This window comes from Ammospiza caudacuta, chromosome 4 (assembly GCF_027887145.1).
Source record: "Ammospiza caudacuta isolate bAmmCau1 chromosome 4, bAmmCau1.pri, whole genome shotgun sequence".
NCBI classification, from domain to species: Eukaryota; Metazoa; Chordata; class Aves; order Passeriformes; family Passerellidae; genus Ammospiza; species Ammospiza caudacuta.
This window is the reverse complement of record NC_080596.1, coordinates 54,366,546-54,387,926: the sequence shown is the minus strand read 5'-3', so window position 1 is coordinate 54,387,926 and position 21,381 is coordinate 54,366,546. Positions and strand designations below refer to the sequence as shown.

General features: G+C 39.8%; 1 protein-coding gene across 1 annotated transcript in view; it reads left to right on the top strand.

Annotated features, from left to right (window-relative positions):
• LIMCH1 (LIM and calponin homology domains 1) overlaps positions 1 to 19,636 on the top strand; it is a 174,895-nt gene extending 155,259 nt beyond the window's left edge. The window contains exons 24-34 of the mRNA XM_058802919.1: positions 1,691 to 1,719; positions 2,707 to 2,790; positions 4,469 to 4,561; positions 5,531 to 5,635; positions 6,966 to 7,102; positions 7,902 to 8,032; positions 9,843 to 9,966; positions 11,189 to 11,266; positions 13,183 to 13,291; positions 14,147 to 14,249; positions 16,636 to 19,636. Of these exons, the coding sequence (XP_058658902.1) occupies positions 1,691 to 1,719; positions 2,707 to 2,790; positions 4,469 to 4,561; positions 5,531 to 5,635; positions 6,966 to 7,102; positions 7,902 to 8,032; positions 9,843 to 9,966; positions 11,189 to 11,266; positions 13,183 to 13,291; positions 14,147 to 14,249; positions 16,636 to 16,661 (1,019 nt within the window). The 3' untranslated portion in view covers positions 16,662 to 19,636. The remainder of the gene's footprint in view (positions 1 to 1,690; positions 1,720 to 2,706; positions 2,791 to 4,468; positions 4,562 to 5,530; positions 5,636 to 6,965; positions 7,103 to 7,901; positions 8,033 to 9,842; positions 9,967 to 11,188; positions 11,267 to 13,182; positions 13,292 to 14,146; positions 14,250 to 16,635) is intronic.
• The last annotated feature ends 1,745 nt before the right edge of the window (positions 19,637 to 21,381 follow it).

The following is a 21,381-nucleotide window of genomic DNA, read 5'->3' as shown; positions in this document are numbered from 1 at the left end:
GTGGAAGAAAAAGAGAAAAATCAACTGAGGTTTTTTTCCCCATAGGAACTTCCTAGATTGTTAATATATAGGTAATATATTGATTAGCCTAATGTTTTCAAGGTTAAAACTACTGAAGGTGATTCACTTTGAAAAAACTGAAGAGGGACTTTTTGCAAAGCCATATAGTGATAGGACAAGGAATAAAAACTTTAACCTGAAAGAGGGTAGATTTAGATTAGGTATTAGGAAGAAATTCTATATGATGAGTTGCACAGAGAAGTTGTAGCTGCCCCATCCCTTGGAAGCCTTCAGAGCTAGTCTGGATGAAGCTTTGAGCAATCTGATCCAGTGGAAACTGTCCCAGCCTGTGACAGGGGGAATTGAAACTAGATGATCTTTAAGGTTCGTTCCAACCCAAACCACTCTGTGATTGTCTGAAAAGGAATGGAATTCTCACATGTTTCTAGTGGGTAGGTGTTACCCAAGCAGACTTTGAGACCAATATCATTTTTATGTTAAGCAAATCAAACCAAATAGCAAGTAAAAGGTTGTAGGTCTCTTGCCTTGTCAGTTTTCTGACTGGTGCCGAAACACTTGGCTGCACTCTAGTGTTCACAGCAAATAGAGCACTGAAAGGCTCCCAAAATGCATTAAAACCTGTATCTGCAATAGGAATGGATGCAAGCGCCATGCAAAGGCTCAAAAGGTTGGCTGCCCTTGCATCAGCGTGCTTGAGCTCTCACGTATGTTCAGGCGCCATGATGCAAAAGTTGTATTTAAATACCCACAGTCCATGTGATCTTCAGGTCCATAGTGAATTAGCTGCCGTGGACCAAGGCAACTGTAGACAAATCCCTCTCGTGGCCAAGGAGGCTCGGGTCTGAGAGTGTGTCCTCACCTTTTCACCGCGCTGTTTCTGTTTTGTCTCCGTGCCCTCGCCCGCAGAGCCGCCCCGCGGGGCCCTGGTTCCGCTAAGGGTCCGCAACCACTGGCGGCGCTCGCAGTTTTTCTCGCAGTCAGGTAAACGCAGAGCTGGGAGCAGCTCCAGCCCTTCTGCTCTCCAGCCACAGGTGTCTTCAGACACGGGCTGGGCTGAAAGCTCATCACCACCTGTTCTACCTCTCGCTTTCGTAGAAAATATCTATCCCTGCTGCACAGTTGACAAAGAGCTGTTGGGTTGCACATTGTTGCGATGCTCTGGTTTCAGGCACCCAAAAGAAATCCCTTGCCTATAAATACTTTGTCTTAATTTCTTTTAATCAGTCTATTTTTCAAAGACATTTGGATAGAAAATGGCAATGGTTCTCTTCGTAACTGTGGCTCTTGTGTAGTGTAGTCCCATCCTTTTAGCATTGCTGTACTTTTTCCTTCCTTGCACTGAATCACGAAGGGAAAAGTAGATCAAGGTAGGTAAGATTCAATGTCTGAACACTGCTAACATCTGTGGTCAGAAGTAGATGGCATTAGCTAGTGGTAGAGTAGAACCTGATATTAGTTATTGTGCTCCTTTAAACCCAGATAAAAAGTAGTTTGGTGGGTGATGGGTATAATCTGGTTTTCTGATTTATTCACTTGCAATTAGTCCTTGCATTTGGTTGTGGGAGTAAATAGGAAACTAACATACAGATATAATGTAGATTTATTTACAGGCTGAGGAAATTTTGCTATGCTAAATTTAATCTTTCCTTGTTCTGTTTTTTTTTAATAGCTGATTCTGATACTGGTGATAAATCAAACGTGAGTACCTTTTTTGCATTATTATTTGGTTTAGTGATTTGTGTTTAGCAGAAATTATTTTTTTATGCAAACTCTCTTGTAACTTCCCTAAATCAGAATGAGAACTTTTTCTCATGGACATGTAAGAAGAAAAGTACAACCCAAATCAAAGCATTGTCTGAATCTGGAATTCATCTGGAGCTAGCTATACAGTATTTGGTTGCTGGAGCCACTAAAGCTTCAGAATCTCTAAATAAGATGTAATTCTAAATTATCCATTGCATTTTAATGCATAGAAATGAAAGGACTTCACAATTGTACTGTTTCCTCAATGAAACAAAAAAACTCAACACACAAAAAATGCTACTCTGAAGTACACAGTATTTCGCATTCTGTTTGCCATATAGAAATAGATGTAATCTCTTCCTATGAGATTCAAATACTGCTTATAGTGGAAAGGGATATGACAGGAAGTATCTAAAGTTGCCCTTGATTACAAAGATTTTAAGTATATTATGTGATAGGATCCTTAGTGAAGCCTGAAGATTTATTTAATTATGAATAAAAATTCAAAGCAAGGCTATAGGCTGTTTTGCTGGCAGACATAAAATGAGAGGATATTTTTTGCAACCTAAAATTGCATTTCATGTTGTAAAGAAGATTATAGAGAAGCAAAATATATGCGTTCTTTAAATTTGAGTCCCTGGAGGTGACTCTGTTCTGTGATGCTTAGAGCTTGCTTTAAGACGTTTTTCCTCCCTTCAGTTGAAATTTCCCAAGACTTTCTTTGCAAACCAAATGATTTTTTATCATGTGGCTACTAATGGGCAATCCCAAGTGTCACTGAAGCTAAGAATATTTTCTGCTACCTGAGAGAACCCTTATCTAGTTCCCAATTTCCCACTGTCACATCATTGGCAGGGTTTAATCAGGCCCAGTGCAGTTTTCTCTGGTAGCCATGTGAAGTGCAGTGTCACAGCCTAATAGCTTGGTTTTCCTTCACTTAAGCGTTTCAATTTTTGGTCCTGGGATCCAGAAGAAGAGCGCAAGCGCCAGGAAAGGTGGCAGCACGAGCAAGAACGCTTGCTTCAGGTAGGGAAGAAACTGTGTGTCTTCCACTGTTGCATTGTCCCTTTGGACAAAAGTTGAGCATTTTGTGTTTTCCACGTCCTCTGTGCATGCTTGAGCAAATTCTGTGGCAGTAGAGTGATAAATGAGCACACACACACACACACACACACACACACTCACACAAACGTTCTGTGTGGTTTAGGCACTCTCATGTCTCCCTTACCCACTTCATGGAAAGACCAAAAGGACTTGGTCCTGCAATCCAGCACACAGCTAAACTGAATGTGCTGGCCCTCAATTATATTTAAATTATACTGAACACAGACTGCAAAACTCTTAATTTCTTGGAGCCTCTTTGTCAAGACTGACAATTTCCTAATCCTGATGCTTTCTTTTTAACTCTTCTTTAAAATTATGGTCTTAATAGCTTTTCATAGGAATCTGCTTTGTTCACAGGTTCTTCTTGGAAAATACCAAGCTAAATTTGGACATGAAAGGGCTTGGGTTTGAGGGGGTTTTGCAAGAGAGGGAAATATCTTCAAAACAGCCATTAGTTTTGCCTAGTGGTACAGTAAACTCTAAAATTTCTAGGTTTGTGTCCTAGTGGAAAGAAATGCAGTGGACATGAGAACCTGAATCTCCCAGTCAGTCAGGAGTGTCTTTTGAAACTGTGACTAGCTTTGATCCCAAAGAAATCACATCTTTGTTGCACGTAACAGAAGAGCAAACAGCTGCCCAGGGAGGGAGAATATGAAAATGGGGTCTTTCAATCCTTTAAGTAGGACTTGTGTATCTCTATGCTTTCTTGAGATAGTCTAATTTTGCACCTCTTAAAGTAGTGTAAAATTATAATAATTTTTCTGGCACATGGGGGTACTCTCTCAATAGTAAATGTTTATTTTCTGGAATAGGCAGATGTGGTTACCAATCTGAACAGATGTTGGAACTGGTGTAAGAGGGAAGTGGAAGTCACCATTCCTCTCCATATTCAAACCAGCTCTGGCAAACAATTTTAAACACCTCTTTGAGATAATTTTTTGCGCAAAACTCTGTGAAAACAATTCTTAAGAAATCATGCCTTCAAGGAAGAAAATAAGCTATTTAACTAATTATAATCTTACTCTCTTCAAAGCTTTGCACACACTTTATCTCTTAAATTTGCATAGTTATTCATCATTCATTAAATTGTGTTGGCATATCTCTTAAATTAGAGTTAATGGCATATCTCTTAAATTAGTACTGGTATCTGCAAAGCCTGCTTATTTATATGCTACTTTGCTGAAGTTTTTAATATACAACCATTGTCTCAGTGTTTCAGGGTCTGTGAAACATTTTTGAAACTTAATACAGTAAGATAAACAAGAAATTATTAATATTTTTGAGCATAAACTTAATTTCCAACCAAAGATTTTTAGAATTCTAAGAAATTAAACTACTTCTAATGTGTCAAAAGTTCCTTGAAGTTTGAAGGTGTTAAATGTATGTCCTGGAAAAAAATGGGCAAAGTGAAAAAGAAGCTTTTTTTTTTGACACCCATGGAGGTTTCCAATTTTTTTCCTTTTATCCTTAATATCCTTTTATTTAATCCTATTTCTGATTAAACCACTCTTAGCAAATTCATTTTTACTGTGGGGATACTACAGAATTTGTTCTTAATACTGAGTGCTCTGAATTTACCTGCATTTGTGTCCATGTACAGGAGAAGTATCAGAAGGAGCAGTACAAGCTGAAAGAAGAATGGGAAAAAGCCCAGAGAGAAGTTGAAGAGGAGGAGCGTAGATACTATGAGGAGGTACAAGGCTCAATAGAGGAGGTTGTTTTGTGGGGCTTTTTTTTTGTATGTGTGTGTATTTAAATGCACCCACTTATGGGTGCAAAAGCAACAAAAAAAATCATCCCATACCTAGATTAATTAATGAAAATCCTCTTCAAGGCTGAATTTTGAGGAGGACTGTTTCTCTTAAACACTGCCATAGATGTTGAGGAAAAATATTTAAATATTTGGACAAGTATCCTCAGCACCTCCGCGTAGGTGGAGGTGTTTAATTTCTGTGCAAGTCAGGGTGAGTCAGTACAGCTGTGTCTGGGCACGCTCAGACTTCCCTGCAGGGCCAGAGCCCTGTGTAATTTGGCATGTACTTGGTGCCTAGACTTGGTAGAACTCCAGGTGAAATTGTCTGCCTTGGGTCTGATCATGGAGGAATTTTGTAACTGTCCTTAAAAAAAAAATAAATCCACAGGAGATGTTCAAAGCTTGCAGTTGTGGAATATTAACAATCTAGAAGATAGTGGTTTTCTTCTGTGGTATGTAGATCATTATTCAAGGAAACTGGGAAAGGTTTATAAGTTTGTCTATGCATTATGTAAATGGATGGTTTCTCATCTGTGCTTGAGGGATATACTTGTGGTCTAAGCAAGAATTTTTTTTCAACTTTCAGAATAAGTTTCTCATGTACCAAGGGTAATTTCATACTTTTATATTAAACTTAATATATTTGTGTTCTGTGAAACAGTTATTCCATGCAAGTGAAATATTCTTTCCTGTTTTGGAAATTCCATCTCAGTGGTAAAAGGAATGGAAATGCAAAACCTCAAAGCAAATTAAAAATCGAGGTTACCATTATTCTCAGTACCACAAGTCCTTATCTAGCCATCTAAATTTGGTAAATAGCCAAATCTTATTTTTCTTATGTGTTTCATAACTTCACAGTTTACATTCTGTATTTTTAACCCCCACTCTCTCCTGATCCTCTTTCTTCAGGAACGAAAGATAATTGAGGATACTGTAGTTCCATTCATTGTTTCTTCAAACTCTGCTGAGCTCCTCTCCTCTTCTTCCTCTGCCACTGAAGGAAGCAAGACAGTGGTGAGTTTCTCATGGAGTAGTAAGGCACTGAAGAGTAATCCATCTTTAGTGCAAAGTTTAATCCTTAGCTAAAGGCTGTCAAAGTCTGAGAGCAGGAAGAGCCCTGGGTCCCATCTCTAACTGGGGGTGCCTCAGAGTGCTGTAACTTACAGATTTTCACTGAATAGCTGTATTCCCAAGCAAACTGCTATCATCCCATTTTAAACTAGAGCAGAGAATACTTTCTGTCTGCAGATGCTCTGTCCCTTAAACAGTGCTGTAGAATTTTAATTATCTTCCAAAGCCAACAAAATCTTAGGTGGTTTCCCTGAATACAAAATCTTGAGTGTAAAATAGTGCTTTATATATATCTCAGATGAGACTGAATCCTACCTCCCCAGTTTTCCTCCTTTTCTCTCCCATCAACCCTCCTAGAAAGCAGCAAAACAGAGGAATGTTTACTCTCTATGTTTGTTTGTTTGTTTTCACTCATGCAGCAAAAATGTATAATTTAATGCATCTAGCATCTGATTAAGTTAGTGTTTGCAGAGATCAGGGAATGACACCCCAGGTGAAATCACAGTCAAGTAAATGTGGGATTCACAGATGTAATTTTCTCTTGCCTAAGGCACCAGCATCCAGTCATCTGCCTTTTTCCATTGAGTTTCAGGATTAGAAGTACTGTATCAATTGATTCTCCTCTCACTCTTCCTGCCCCCCTGTTCTCACTCATCCCTGTGCAAAGGCCTCAGCCATGGCCAATTTTCCACATGGCTGTGTAGCAGTAACTTCCTTGGTGGAGCTGCTTATGCCACAGTCAGGGCACTGCCTGCACCCAGAAGCAAAGGATCTCATGCCATTGCTTCTTTAAGCTCCACAAGTCAGGTATGAACCACTCCTGTAGCACTTTGGAAGTAGTACTGTGTTGCCTCTGAGGATGCCCAGTGCATGTGAGTAATGCTTTGCTCCCAGGCAGTGACAGCAAGCTGAGGTCATTCACAAAGTCCTCACAAGTCCAATGGGAGACTGTCTAGACTTTCAAAATAATTCAAGGATTTCTGCCAAAGATTATGTAATGGGAAATTTTGATTTGCCATCCTTAGCACCATAATTGGTACCTAATTTATTTCATGCTCAGCTCAGTCCAACCAGTTGTTTCAGTAAAATCTTAATTAAATCCAAAGTGAGCCTTATCAGGGTCAGGTGGCTCTACTATATAAATGAGAGATGTTCTTTTCGATAATAAGATGTGTCAACACAATATATCTAGGGGCAGCCTGTACTTTTCCCATGTGTGCACCAATGCCAAATTCAAAGGGGACTCCTTGTTCCCTCTTCATCTGTCTTCTAGAACTCAACTGATTCAAACAGCTGTCCAGGGGAAGGCAAGCAAAAAGAAGTTCCAAAGCAGAAAAAGCTGCTCTGGGAGCAGGACACTGTGTCACCTCTGAAAAGCAGGGAAAGTGAACTCTGGCAAGAAAAGAGGAGGTATGTATTAACCCTAAGCATTTCTAACCCTGTGGAGCTTTGTGTTCTCTTGGCTTCTGGGATATCACATGTGCCCACAATTGATGCTGGAGCATCAGCACTTGGTGGCCTCCACGCAATACATCCTGATCAGTGTTCACTGGCCCCACAGACCAATGCACGTGTGGCAATGCACAGTGCTAGTTGTGCATATCAGAAGTGTTGTCTTTGTGTTGTATGGCTTTGCCAAGAGGCTGTCACAGCAACCAGATCAGACCTTAGACAGCTCAGACATCTGTGTGCATCACTGCACTGTGTCTTGTGCACAAGCCATCTAAAGGACTAAAGGAGCAGTGGCTGTTTTCACTCAGAACCTGTGTGAAATTGCCTGGCTGTCTCAGAAATGCCGTACCAAATCTTGCCAGGTGGTGTTTGAAGTCCTGGACTTTGCTCAACTGCTAATTAACAGGTCTCACAAAAGAGAAGAGGCATCTGATGATGCTGAGCAGTGTATAGAGAAAATGGATTAAAGCTTTTTTTCTGTCAAAGAAGCCCTTTCCTACAAATGCAAAATTATCTTCAGCACATCTAAGTGGCAGTTTGAGATAAGCAGGAGGACTTGGACTATTTGGAGTCAAACTCGTTAATTTATCAAGGTTTTTTCATTGCTTTGTCATTACAAAATTGACAGAATTGACAGAATAAGAAAAGTCCTTTTTGTAAAAAACAGACTGGTATTCAAAAGTCTGTTTTAGCCATTATGTTCTGGGTGACATTTCTCCTGGCTTTGTTTGTACAATGTGACTTATTTTTATTGCAGTGGAAATAAGGTGCTCTCAGGATACCCAGGGACTGGTATCCTGAAAGGAGGAAGCGAGCAGGAGCACCACATGCCGGGGATGGAGCGCAGCTCACCTGCCAGGCTGAACCTGTCTCTGACTCAGGATGAGAGTAAGACTCTTCCCATGCATGTGTTCTTCTCCAGATAGAAATCAGGCAGGAACCTAACTCAAAGCATTTTGGAAGTTGACAGTACACAAATATCTTCAAAAGTGGATTATCTCAGACTAAAAATTTATTTTATGTTAGCAAAGGTAAATATATTAAGGTGATATTTAAACTCCTCTTGTTTCCATCAGAGATGACAGCAGGTATCTCGTTTATAGGCCTGCATGTTCACAGTATCAGTTAAAAAATTTATCTTCTATCTTTTACATAATCTTACATGCCTACAACATATAGGATTTATCTTGATACAAAGAGCATATTTCCAACACTTACTTTGTGTTTTTGTAGGTAATTAGATTCTTGATGTCGATTTCAGTCCAGTCAAAATCACTACATGTGATATGTAACCTTTTCAAGCCAAGCCTAAAGCAACACCTGCCTCAATTTTGTCATTAGCAATGTCTAATGACATTTAAAGTTAATTTATTTTTTTAGCTCCCACGAGTATGGATGTTTTTGAAGGAAAGAATTTCCCCAAAACATTGCTGTCATGAGGGTCACCCTAAAAAAAAAAAAAAACCAAACAGCAAATAAATTTATGAACTTAGCATCATTATCTATCTAATACAAGTGAACAGTGGAAAGTAAATAAGTAGGACTAAAGACAGCAAGTGAATGTGAATTCTGAAATCAAGTTTTAGATTTCTGTTTTCAGTTCAGCATAAAAATTCATTATTCTAAAAAATGTCTATGGATTGAAAAGTTTTCAGTGGTATTACTTGCTCCAAATGAAAATTCATCATAGTAAACTTGGTAGGCTTCCTTGTCTCAGTTTTATTGTATTCTTAGTGCTTTGATAAAAGTTGCACAAAGAAAGAAAGCAAGCAGAATATATATTATCCTGCAATACAGCCTTGGGGATTTGTAGTAGTGATTAAGAAAACTTAACAGGTTTGACAATTTTAAACTACATCTGCCAATAACCCTGCTTAAAGGTTTTCCTGGGTTCTTTTCAACAATTTGGTCCTCTGCAAGTATTCTGACAGCTCTTTTCTTGCCTCTTAAAGCATCCCATCCTTGCTCCCTCCTTAAACCCTTAAATAATCAGGTGGGTTTATTGTCTTGATATCAAAGCAGGTAACAGGCCTTTCATAGGCCCCAGCAAAGTTTTCATTCTCTAAACCAGATGGTTGGCACACAGCAGGATAAGGCTTTTCTCCAGCTGTGAGCCACAAAATTCATCTTGCAGGGTCCAGGTAATGCAGTGTTTCTCAAGGATAGGATGGCTGGCTGCCTGGGCATCTCACAGGTCATTGCTTTTTGCTGTGAGGCTGCTGCTGTCACTGAGCCATGTGAAGCACAGAAGAAAATGACAAAGGAATTACTGTTCATCAGTAGGTTTATGCAGAGCAGTGACTGTACCACCATCCCCTTAACTCCTGCTGTTGAGACGTTTGGATCCTCCAGCACCACAGAAGTTTCAGTGTCTCTGGTGCTTCCTCCATTACGACAACCTTATTTTCCCAAGTGCTGTTTGTGGATGGCTGTTTGACCTTGCCCTTTCCCCTTCAGAAATACATTCAGCAGCAGGGTAGATCATGTGTATGTGAGGGTAATGCTGAGGAATGATGTTCCAAAGAGGTCTTCTGATGTAGCAAAACCGGTCTCTGACTTTGTGGGGGTTTCTGAGAAGTTTGTTTTAAGGAGCAGTACATCTCTCTCCTTTGTTGTGTGCCCACAATCCATGATGGTTCATAAATACTGACAAAGCATTTTGCCTCAAATGCTGAGTTTTCCCCACCTCTGGCTGTAGATGTCTCCTGGAATCAGCAGCTGCTGACAAAGCGATCTCCACAGTGCTCAGAGGACATTCGGCAGAGACCATTCCTGGGCCAGGCTGTGGGACAGCAACCAAGCTCTGCAGGGGAAGCAAGGAGGTGAGAACATAAAGGTTATTGAAGAGATTGAGAAGTCCTGCTCGCTCTGTTCTCCCTTACACTCCTGCTCAGCATCCTTTGTTGGTTGGGTTTGATGAGTCCTGCAGTGTGAAGACGCCCTTCATGTCTGGCTTTCCCACAGAGACTGCTGACATTTATCTACTTGATTTCTCATTACAGGCACCACAGTTATTCATTTCAGGAGGGAGCACACCCCCTGCATGCCTCTCTCCTCTTTCCCCTTAGCTCTTTCAGCACATATCTGCATAACTTTTCATATGCTTAATTTGTTTAAATTGCCTGAGACAAATATTTGTAGGTAATAAGTAGCTAAATATGAGGACGGGGAGGCCAGGTTATATCTGCCTCTTTGAAGATGGTATCCAGGAGCTTCATTCCTCATCTTCCAAACACGTATTGATTGCTACTTTCTAGTACTTTAAAGATTATGCCTTTTAAAAGAAGATTAAGATAAAGTAGTATTTGCCTTCTGCTGTAAACTTTGGTGAAGTGCTACTTTGCCTGTGGTTTTTGAGTAAGCCTTACTGAATGGTAACACCAGTTCTTTTGGTAAATAAGGAATCTGTCTGCCTAGTATTTACAAAAAGAAGCTATGCAACGAGAAAGGAACATCTGTTTTCATTAGCATATATATGAACACAGTCTTCTGCAAAACCTGTTACCTCTATTAAGGTTGTATCCAGTCAAAACTAATGTAGATTGAGGTTTGATTACCTATTCCTCATTATAAACTGCTTGTGTGTATGTTTGAGAAAATTGTTATTTAATCTATTTAATAGAAACCATTTTAAGCAGTTACTGTTTGGATCAGTCCTATGATTTCTGATAACAAAAACCATGGTTTTGATAACCAGGTTCTTTCAGAGTAGCATAGATAGCAAATAACCATTAACCAAATAAACTACCTTTCTGTGTTGGTAGCTTCCTTTTTACTCAGTAAAGAGCCAGCAGAGAGTGTGGTGTGGTGTGGTGTGGTGTGACTTGGCTTAACCCTCCCTCATCATGGTGGGAGCTGTGATGGATTGGTGGGGTGGGCAGGAGTCTCCACATGGCTGATTACTGTGTGAGTTACCTGATTGAGCAGCAGCTAGCAGACTCAGAACCAAAAGTCCTGAAATTCACTAACTGGAGTTTCTCCATACAAAACCTGGTTTCATTTGTTGTTCACCTGTAGTAACATGTCTTCTCTGCTGTGTTTTAGGGGAGGCTATCATGAGAACTTCCGATCTGGGCCGTCATCTCCCTGCTCTCCTGCTGCTCTCAGTCACTCACCCAACAGGTACCAAAGGTCAATAAGGAATTTTGCAGACCAGACACATCTTGTAGTTGCTGGTGAACTGCCAAAGTGAAAATCACATTAGTATTATGTGGATGCACTGTTAAGTCTGCTAGGTGTTGCAATTCATACCTGTCCATGGGATAAACATGTAGCTCCCATATTTTTTGCCAGCTTCAGTGGTACTGTTACATTTGCAAATAACACAGTTCAGAGAGCAGCTCTAGAACTCTGCTTGATCATTGAAGTTTCAATAAAATTGAAATGGGACAGGATAAACCTCAGTCAAAGTGTGAGTTCAGAGCACTTAAGCCAAAGAATATCTTCATTGTGAATAGTCACCTGCTCAGGAGTAAGATCTGTTCTAGACATTGGCACTTACTGATTTAAAAATAATTTTTTTCTTTCATTTCCAAACTAGAAACACATTTTTCTTTTTTGCTGAACTTTAGTTTGCCCACAATCATGCTAATCTCCTAGAGATTTGATTCTCTCAAAGCAATCTGTACATTTTTCAGTGAGTTATGTGTACCAACTCTAAATACATGTAGCCTGATTAAATCACTGATAATTTGGGATATATTAAAATCAGTTTGCTTATTATATAGGGTAAATTAATATAACACAACATAGCAAGTTTCTTTATTTTAAATTACATTGTTCTTCACTTTTCAGAGCACTTTATCCTCCCTCTGATATCACTTGCATTGATGTGAAATGATTGGGAATTTTTACATGAACAATTTATTATGTTTTTCTAACTGTAGCTGCAGTTTTGGTGGGATTGCAGATCATTTCCTTGCTACAGATTGCTAGTTGTGATAGCTACTTCATATTATTAAGTAGCTATATTCTGATGTGAAAATCTTTTGCATTATCTTTTCCTGAAATAAATCTTCATTTTGTAAACAATAAATGGGATAGAATTCATTTTTCCACTAAAACATTGGAAAACTAAAACATTAAAAATTTCCCAAGACTTTAATTTGCTCTTGTAGTAACTCTGATAGTGGAGAAGAAGTAAAAACAAAGGTGAACTCAGAAATAACATAGAAGCAGAAGGGTTAAGGCTTGGGGGGGGGGACCCCAGTGAAGTTATTCTAAAAGGAATAATGATAATGAACCAACAAGACATTATAAGTCTGTACTGCCTGTGTACATGGTGGGCTCAATAGCTGGAAGCAAGGGCAATTTTCTAATTGTGATGAGTTTTTCTGCTGCTTCTGTCTCTCTTTCTCTGTCTTTTTTTTTTTTTTCTCCTAAATGGCTCTTTTGTCATGCTGCAGTCCAGATCTGTATCTGTTGGTGGCTTATTGTGTTGCTTCATCAAAACCTCATAGCAAGAGATTGTAAACTTGCTTATCTGAGTAGTATTTCATCAAACTGTCTTTTCAAAACTCATGAAGTATCACACAGTTTTTCTCCTGGTTGAAAAAAGCATTGGTGACACAGAGTGACAGGGGATCCCTTTTGGTCTCAGATTCATCTCACTAGGCCAAGAATCAGTTCTGGCAGGCTGACAGGCAGGAGAGAAGTGAAAAGTATGAGACCCATAAAGTGGGTACCTGCACTGCCATTAAAACCATTATGAAAAAGGGTAGCAGTTGTTCCTGGGGCTCTGAACCTTCACCCACCTGTCATCCTACTGCAGATTTAGGAGAGAGGTCTAGACAGTCCTTCAGGACTGCTGAAGGTGCAAGTTGAAGAATTTTCTGCATTGCAGGTGGAGATCCAATTTCAGGTTTTCTCTGACTAGTTATAGTATTAAGTGGCTGCAGCAGCACAGTCTGAAATGAGGCAGCCAGTGCCTGGTCTGTTGCTACTGTAGTTATGCTGTCATTTTAACATCAGTTGCAGTGTTCTTGAAGGCATATTTGTCTCCCAGGTGCAGTGTTCTTACAGCCATGTTTGCCTCCTAGGTCTGTCAGCGGGAAGAAGCTTTGTTCTACCTGTGGTCTGCCTCTTGGAAAAGGAGCTGCCATGATTATTGAAACACTTGGTCTCTATTTCCATATTCAGTGCTTCAGGGTATGGTTCTTGCTTTATTAAGAAAAACCTCAAGTCATGCACAGAGCAAGTAGAGAGTAGATGTGAAACTGAAAATGAGAGGACCAGGGGATTTACATGGTTGTTATGTCTGAGCATGTTTGTAAAGAAGTGGAAATAACACAACTAATGTGTTATTTTGCAGTCAGACACATTAATTGGACTAAAACCTGTGATCAAGCAAGCAAATTTAGCTTCTGTTCTTACAGGGGGAGGACTATCATATAATTTCTCTATTGTGCTCATTGTTTTTTAAATATAACATTATTTACCTTGCAAGTTTTTTTTTTTTTCCTTCCAAAAGCATGATCAGTCTCAAAGCCATCTTTGATCTGCCCCATGGTTGGAAAGCTTTGACTATGGAATGAATGGTGTATTCTGGCTTTTACCAGAAATATCTTTTGACTGTTTTGAGTGTTTTCTAGAGAAATCAGAAAGTATCCATTTCGATTATCTCTGGCTCAATTGATATTAGACATTTGTGAAGATTTTTTTGATTTTAGACATTTACCCAGACTAAATCTCTGGCCTCTTTAAACTTCATCCATCACAACTTACCTGCCTACAGAATGCAGCCTCAAAGTCAGATGTCCAATATAAGAATTAGGCTTTATTTCTGTGTAAGCAGAGGCTGCTGAAATCCAGTCCTAAACACTTCTGACTCTACAGAAACCCTCTTACTGGTTTGCAGTGTTCCCCAGGAGTATGGGCTGGCTTCTAGGTGGGTATTTTTCTCACCGTTCCAAGAACTACTTGAACAAAAGTAAAAATTTGGGAAGAGTTGTGACAAATAGCAGGGCATGGTCTCTCTTACTTTCTGTGTTCTTCACCTGACAGTGTGGGGTTTGCAAGGGCCAGCTGGGAGATGCAGCGAGTGGCACGGATGTCAGGATCAGAAATGGCCTTCTGAACTGCAACGATTGCTACATCCGATCCAGGAGTGAGTACCGAGCCTGGCAGCTCCCACGGGGAATGCTGTGGCCATGATTTAACTGCTGGCTTTGTCCAGCTCTGACACTCAGGTGTATCTTCACCATGGGAAGAGGAGCCTTCCCACGCCATTTCAATGATTTTCTCTGATCAGAAAAGATTTCCAAGCCCATTAAATTTTCCCAGAGGATCTCTGTTGAGCACTATTAGACTCAAAGGTTGTTTCTGTGCATAAACATGAACTCCTATACTATGCACAGATTTTGCATGACCCAGAGGCTTGGATCTCTCACATCACATGAGACAATGTAGATAATTATACTTGATCTAGGACCCCAGGTCGTGTTTGGAGAAGTTCCCATCTTTTTTAAATCTCTAGGCCTCCTTTTGCGGACAAAATGGTTATGTGAAATATTAAGAACGTTCTGAAACTCACACCACACAACTCTGTGGTGGTATCCCCAGATATGTTCTTGCCATACATTTTGAAGAATGAACCCAACAATTGCATGTCAGAAAGAAAACTTTGTGATTTTGCTGCCTTAGAGCGGGTCACCTAAATGTCTTTCCAAGTCCTGGATTTCAGTAACTGGTACTAAATTATAAGAATATTTCAGATTTGCCCCAATGTCACCAGTGATGGTCAGTGATCATGCTGGTTTCCATCTTGTGGAAACAGTAAGATGCAAAACAATAGGACTAATTTTCTTCCTGTTAAATATTTTTTGGGATATTCACTGCCTACAGTTTTAACTGATAAGTGGACATCTAGAGGTCTTTTTGCTTACTATTTCCCTTGCCCTCTTTCAAAAGTGCTGGCTGTAGAAATTCAGGAGTAGGGAAAGTACCTCCCTACCTCTGCCAGAAGAAAAATGGGTACATTTGCTCTGGTGCTTCAGGAACGAGATACTTCTCCATCAGCAGAGCTAGAGGGTGCTATTGTATAACTGGATTTTTTGGTGATTTCTTTCTTAAATTCTGCTAAGAAATGTTATCAACTTTTTATTATTTATTTAACCTGAAATATTTAGAAATAGCTTTTTCCCTTCCCTATAGGGCTTGATACTATAAATCTTCCTCATGTGGATGAGGTCCTGACCCTTAAAATGCAGATTTACTCATCCAGCTTTACAAAAAAAGAGAGGAAGGTATAAAAGTTATCATTTCCTTTTCTTCTTAGTCCTTTTTACTTAAATGAACATCTAGGTCCCTTGAGGATAGATAAAGGCTCAAAAATTATCAGCTTATATGCTGTAGAAATCACTCTATCCATTATAACTTCTACAGCAGTGTTACTAGAAAATGCATTAGAGACCTGTGTGCAGTGTTTCGTGTAACAATGTTTTGCCTTTGTACATACCCAGCAGAATGGTAACCAAGTCCATGACAGAGGAAATAGGTTTTGAGAAAATGTATGGCTACTGAAGAATAATAATGGCATGGGGGTTTTAATTTTTACAACAAATTGCCTCTTCCTGCTGGGTCCACTGGTCATGCAAAATCTCAAAATCCAGTCAGTTGAATTTAAGCTGCAGTAACTGTTTTTGACAATTGAAAGGATAGAACTGTATGCTTTGGATAGAACTGTAAATATTGCTAGTTGCTATTTTTTAGCTAAAATTTGATGCACTGCACACCTGAAATTAAGAATAAACTGGTGCAATGTCAGTGTTTTGCCTTTCAGTTCTGGGAATAATGCTGCAAAATGTCAAATCCATTGTTTGATTGCATGGTTTGTGCCTTCCTGCCCCCATGAAACCTCTGCAGCAGTGGGCAGAAGTGACAATCTCTGACTAACCTAGGGTCAGTCAGTATTGTTTGGAGACAGTTATGGACATTTGATGAAATATTTTGACTCCCAGAAGCTTATCTGAAAAAATGGACAATTCTGTTTCAAAATAAATAATCAAAAAAGATGACTAGAGAAGCATTAAGGATTATGTAGTAGCCCAGGGTCCAAAATATTTCTGGTTTTCAGATAAAAGTGGATGGGGCTTTTATCTGTAGGTTGTTTCTGTACAATGAAACCTCACGAGGAAGGAAATTCTGTATTCAATGTCAAACACAGGGAGTGGTCACAGGTTGATGAGAGTCGAAGTCAAAGGCTGCAGAGCCTTAAATAAATATACACACAAGTACTTAGGGCGTAAAATAAGATAAAACTTCATGCAGAATGCATTCAACACATGGCAAGGAAAATGTATTTCCACTGGAATTATGCTGAATCTTTGTCATAGTTACTGCCCCCTCCCCAGCTTTGCAGGAGAAAGAAAAGACAGGGCACAAATATATAAAGCTCCAGATACATTTTATTGAATTGTAGAGGTCATGTACAGAAAAGTCTATATTTGTTAAAATTTGTAACCAATTACTTGTTTTGGTTTTGTTTTGTCTAGCTGCTGGACAGCCAACTACATTGTGACATGACTTTCAGTCCTAATAAATTTCAAGAAGGAACTCTCTTCTCATATGTATCGGCTGCCTCCAGACAATCACTTGTAAAAGCTTGAATCCATGGACATGATGGCTCTCATCTCGTTTTTAAAAACTCACAAAAAAACTGCACCTGCTCCTTTGAAATGCAATATGTTGGTTTTTGCTTCCTTAAGAAATTTGCAAAATATGTATGACCATGTTTGGGAAGGCAAAGCCTGAGTACTATTAAAAAAAAAAAAAAACAAAACCACCTTTAAGGTATGCTTATGATACCCAGTCTGTTACCTTGTTCTTTTGAAAGTAATAAGAGAATAAACATGCAATAAAGCTGTTTTGTTTTAATATTTCTAGCAATTAAAAAGTTTAAGTTTACAGAACCTTTATAGAATATGCCAACTTGAGCTGAGAAGTAATTTTGAGATAGTATCTAATCAGTGCATTTGGAAAACTAAACATCACAGCACGACTTCTCTGTTATAACTGAAGCTATAACTTTTTTTATACAGAGACTAGTTTGATAATACATCCTGTACTTCTGAAGCATTTTTTGTTAATATTACCTTCAATGGAGGGTAGAAGTTAAACAAATAAATTATTGCACCTTTAGTCATAGGAATTTTTGTTTGTGTACCTCAAGTAATGTTCATGACTATAGCTTAATATTCTCTGAAATAAAGATTTCTTCATTAAACCTAAAGACTGCATACCATTAACAATGGGAAAATTCCCATCAGGAGCAATCCTTCTTAATAAGCCCAGCAGCCTGTGTTGTCATTAAACTCGCTGGAAGGTGATGTGGGGAAGAGCAGCCGAGTGGAGCTCTGAGTCTCTGAGCTGAGCTTGATGCTGTGGTGAAGCTTTTCTCTTTGGCATGTGACTTGCCAATTGATTTGAGTGGGCTGGACATCTGCTCATTCACTTGCAAACATTACACTTGGTTGAAATCTCATGCAGAGAAACACATGTGGTTTGGGTAACCCCCCAGGGTGGAGAATTAGACATCCTTGAGCCTGTGTTCCTCCATCCACTATCCAAAAATAGTCAGCAAAACCCAGAAGTGTGGAAGATGGGCAGGGAGGAGGCTGGAGCCGCAGGCAGAAAAACCACCTTGCCTGTGTTTGGGACAGTTTTCCTTTGTGCTCTTTGATTAAGCATGTGATCCAGCAGCTCATTGAAGCAGAGGGTTCAGCAGATATCTACAATACACAGACAAAGTTAGGGAATGTATTGCAACTGTAAAATATCCTAACACTTTTTGGTAAACAGTTACTGGAAATATCTTCAAATGGAGGGAAAAAATCTTTTTCTGCCTTAAAACCACTATAAATGAATAGAGATTTCTTTTATCTATGTGCATATCTGTCATCTTTTGATGTGTTGGTAAATAGAAATGAAGTGGTTCTTAGGGAAGCAATAATTCTGAGTTGTTCTCTAGATAGCAATTATTTATTGAAATGCTAGACAGTTGCTTGCATGTGAGTTGCATAACCATGCAAAACTATGTGTCATCAAACACACCTGTGTGATGTCATTGGAGGACATTGTGACTATCTCCTGGAAAGTTACATGTGACTTCCTCAATATTGTGCCTTAGAAAATGCAAAGCTGTTGCACACAGTCAGCAATGACTTATGGATGCAATAAATCCAACAAGCTGAAGTCCTTCTTGGACTTCACCTGGGGAATATTTTTAAGTAAAAATTAAATAAATCAGACAAATGTTTTGGAACTAAAAGTGATATCCTATATTTTGATCAACCACCTACATGATTTACTGTCAAAAGGTTTTGATAACCAGGATGCTTACTCTCTGCTTGTGGTTGTTAAAACATTTTCCCACAAAGAATGTGTAACATGGAAATTCAAGAAGCAGATTTCGTACCTGATGTGGTACGTCTGTATAACTCCCTACGCTGCATTAAGGATATGTAAATATATAATGTCTGAACCTAATTTTTAAATGATACTGTGCATGCTTGTGCATCTATTTGGTATGGGTCTCTAGCACTGCTTCACCCACCTGATAGAGTTAGATGTGCAAACCAGTCCCCAAGTGTATCAAAGGTTGGTGTCTCAGAGGTCAGGTCCGCTTCTCATTCATGTAGGGGTAAGTGCCCAAAGGGCTTAGGAGCATGGCTGGGATAAAGTGCATGAAAGAGGGGGGAGGGATATTGCATCACACTGCAGACACATCACTGGGTCTCTGGAGCCACTTAGGAATTGCTCCCAGTGTCTATCAGATAGTTTTGTGTATGCATGCTTTAGCTAAGTTGATTGTACTCAAAGCGAAATAAAGCAGCGCTCAGCAATGACAATTTTTTTCCGTTAATGAACATCTACTCACCAGCACAGAATAATTTCCAACAGTTTTCCAAATCATACTTGCCAACTTCTTATGTTTGATTTTATATTCCCTCTGGAATCTTACATGGCAAATTCATTCAGGCTAAGATTTTTTTTTCTTTTTTTTTTTTTTCCAGTTTAAACACATTAAGATTATACATTTCTAGTCAGGAACTTTGAGCACATAAAAAAATAATGCTTTCCCACATTTGAACTGCAATGTAAATGTATTTGTTGCAAAAAGTGATTTATTATTACTAAGCAAGTACAATATATGTAATGGGTTTTAGATGTTTTGGAATTTATTTAGCCTCTTACTACTTCAGAGAACCTGAACAGGTGTCATAACCCATCTGTATTTTACAAGCCCATTTTCATGGTGTATTTTTTCCTTACTCTTGCTATGTAGTGTTATTGATGCAGTACATCTGTAGTTTTCAGTGAATGTCGTAAAGGTTGGTGAACCAGAGGGGAACCATCCTTATCTGCATGTCTATTCAGGGACAAGGATTGCTCTCCCAGCTGGGGCTAATGTTGAATACCAATTATGCTAATCTTCCCTTTATTTTATTTATTCTAAAATGCCTCTGGAAATTAGGAAAACTTGTCTAAAACTCAACAGCTTTTATAGTAAATGTATGTTTATAAATAAAATGTTGATTACCTTTGGTGGTGTTGATTTTACTTATTCTAACTAACTTCTATTGCATGAACCTGGATTGCAGAGTAGAGGCTTCTGCTTGGTTGAGCTTGGCTGAGCCAAACTATGTTTCCCAGGACTTAGTGTATGAGATGAGACAATAAAAAAGACATGGCTGAGATGGCAAAATACACTGTGGATTGCCACTGAAAGCTGTAGCCCTCTATTCACAAGAGCATGTGTGCCTGTTGTAAAAGATGAACAGAAAAGGCTTTCTGTGAAGAGGCTAACCTAAAGTCCTCAGATCTTTCATCAGTATTGGTCGACTGTGGTTCAGACCTTCACCCAACAAAGCACTTTGTATATGGCAGTGCTAAATACATGCTTAATTCCATTTCCATGTAGCAAAGATCCTGGAGTTTGTGCTTAGTTTTGCATTTACTGAGGTGTCTCACTAAGTCTTGAATTGCAACAAGGGTAAAACTTGTCCAGTCACCAACAGAAAGTTCACAGAAAATTTTAAACTAATAACTGCCCCTTTTTCTATTGGGTCGTAAGTGGATGACAAGTTTGAGTTTGTGCCAGTAGAACATCTCGGCTGTCAGATGAGTCATGGGGATGTACAGACAATTTAATTTTTCATTCATTCATTCATTTTTATCCTGGTTCCCCAAAGGCAGGGGTGGTGGCCATGCACTATTCCAGCGTGTCCATGCGGGCCAGCACTCTCTCTGGTGGCAGAGGCACGCTGGCATTCCCGGCAGTGCCACCGGGGCCCTGTCTGCGGGAGCTGCTCGCTGCCACTGGAGGCTGCTCTGAGGCTGGATTTGGAGGCAGTCAGGCTGCTGTTTCTGCTCCAGCAACTCTGCACCAAGGCTGCTTGGCACACAGACAAACTCTGTTTGTGACCCCTATGAGCCGGGGAAAATGGTGGCAATCCTCGTATGATTTTTGTATTATTGTTATTATTATTACTATTTTCTAGTGAATGTGACCTGCACAGTCATTTATGGTCCTAAAAGGGAATCGTTGGGGGTGCATTCACCAGGCAAAATAATTTTGAATACCTTGTAAATGGGGAATTGTGTCACCGGGTTACCTCCCCAGAACCTTCACCTGCAGGTAGCAAAGGCTGCCTGGAGGGCCCTGAGGGAAACCATGGGGCTCACAGGGCCTTGGCATGCCTGGCAGAGGGGATGTTGAGCTTGTTGAGCAGTGGGATGAAGCTGAGGGTGTACGGGAGAAATAGGAGATGAAGGGAGAGATGAGTGGGCTGTTACAGCTGAGGTTCAAACATCAGAGCAGAGGATGCCCCACACAAAGAGGGATGTGTGTGTGGCACCCCAGGAGAGCTCTGTGCCTCTTCTACATCCTGGCCAGGTGTGATGCCCCCATCCCTCTCCTATCCCTCGTCATAGACAGTTGGGACAAGTGCTCAGTTTCCTCCATCCAGCCCACTTTGTTTTCTCATTTATTTTCTCTCCTTTGCCAGTGTTTTGGTGCAGAGGCCATCAATGAGCACAGGCAGGTGCTGGTAGCTGCAGGAGGCTCTAGGCACAGTGATGAACATCAGTAGCTTGCTTACCTTGTGAGTATTGGTCACGATCCAGTGAACTCTTCTGGAGCATAGTTAAAAGCAAGCAGCTACCGCTTTGTTCAGAAAATTAGCTTTAGGTATGGGTCTTGATGGGTCCCCTTCCTAGTAATGGGAGGATGGTCAAGT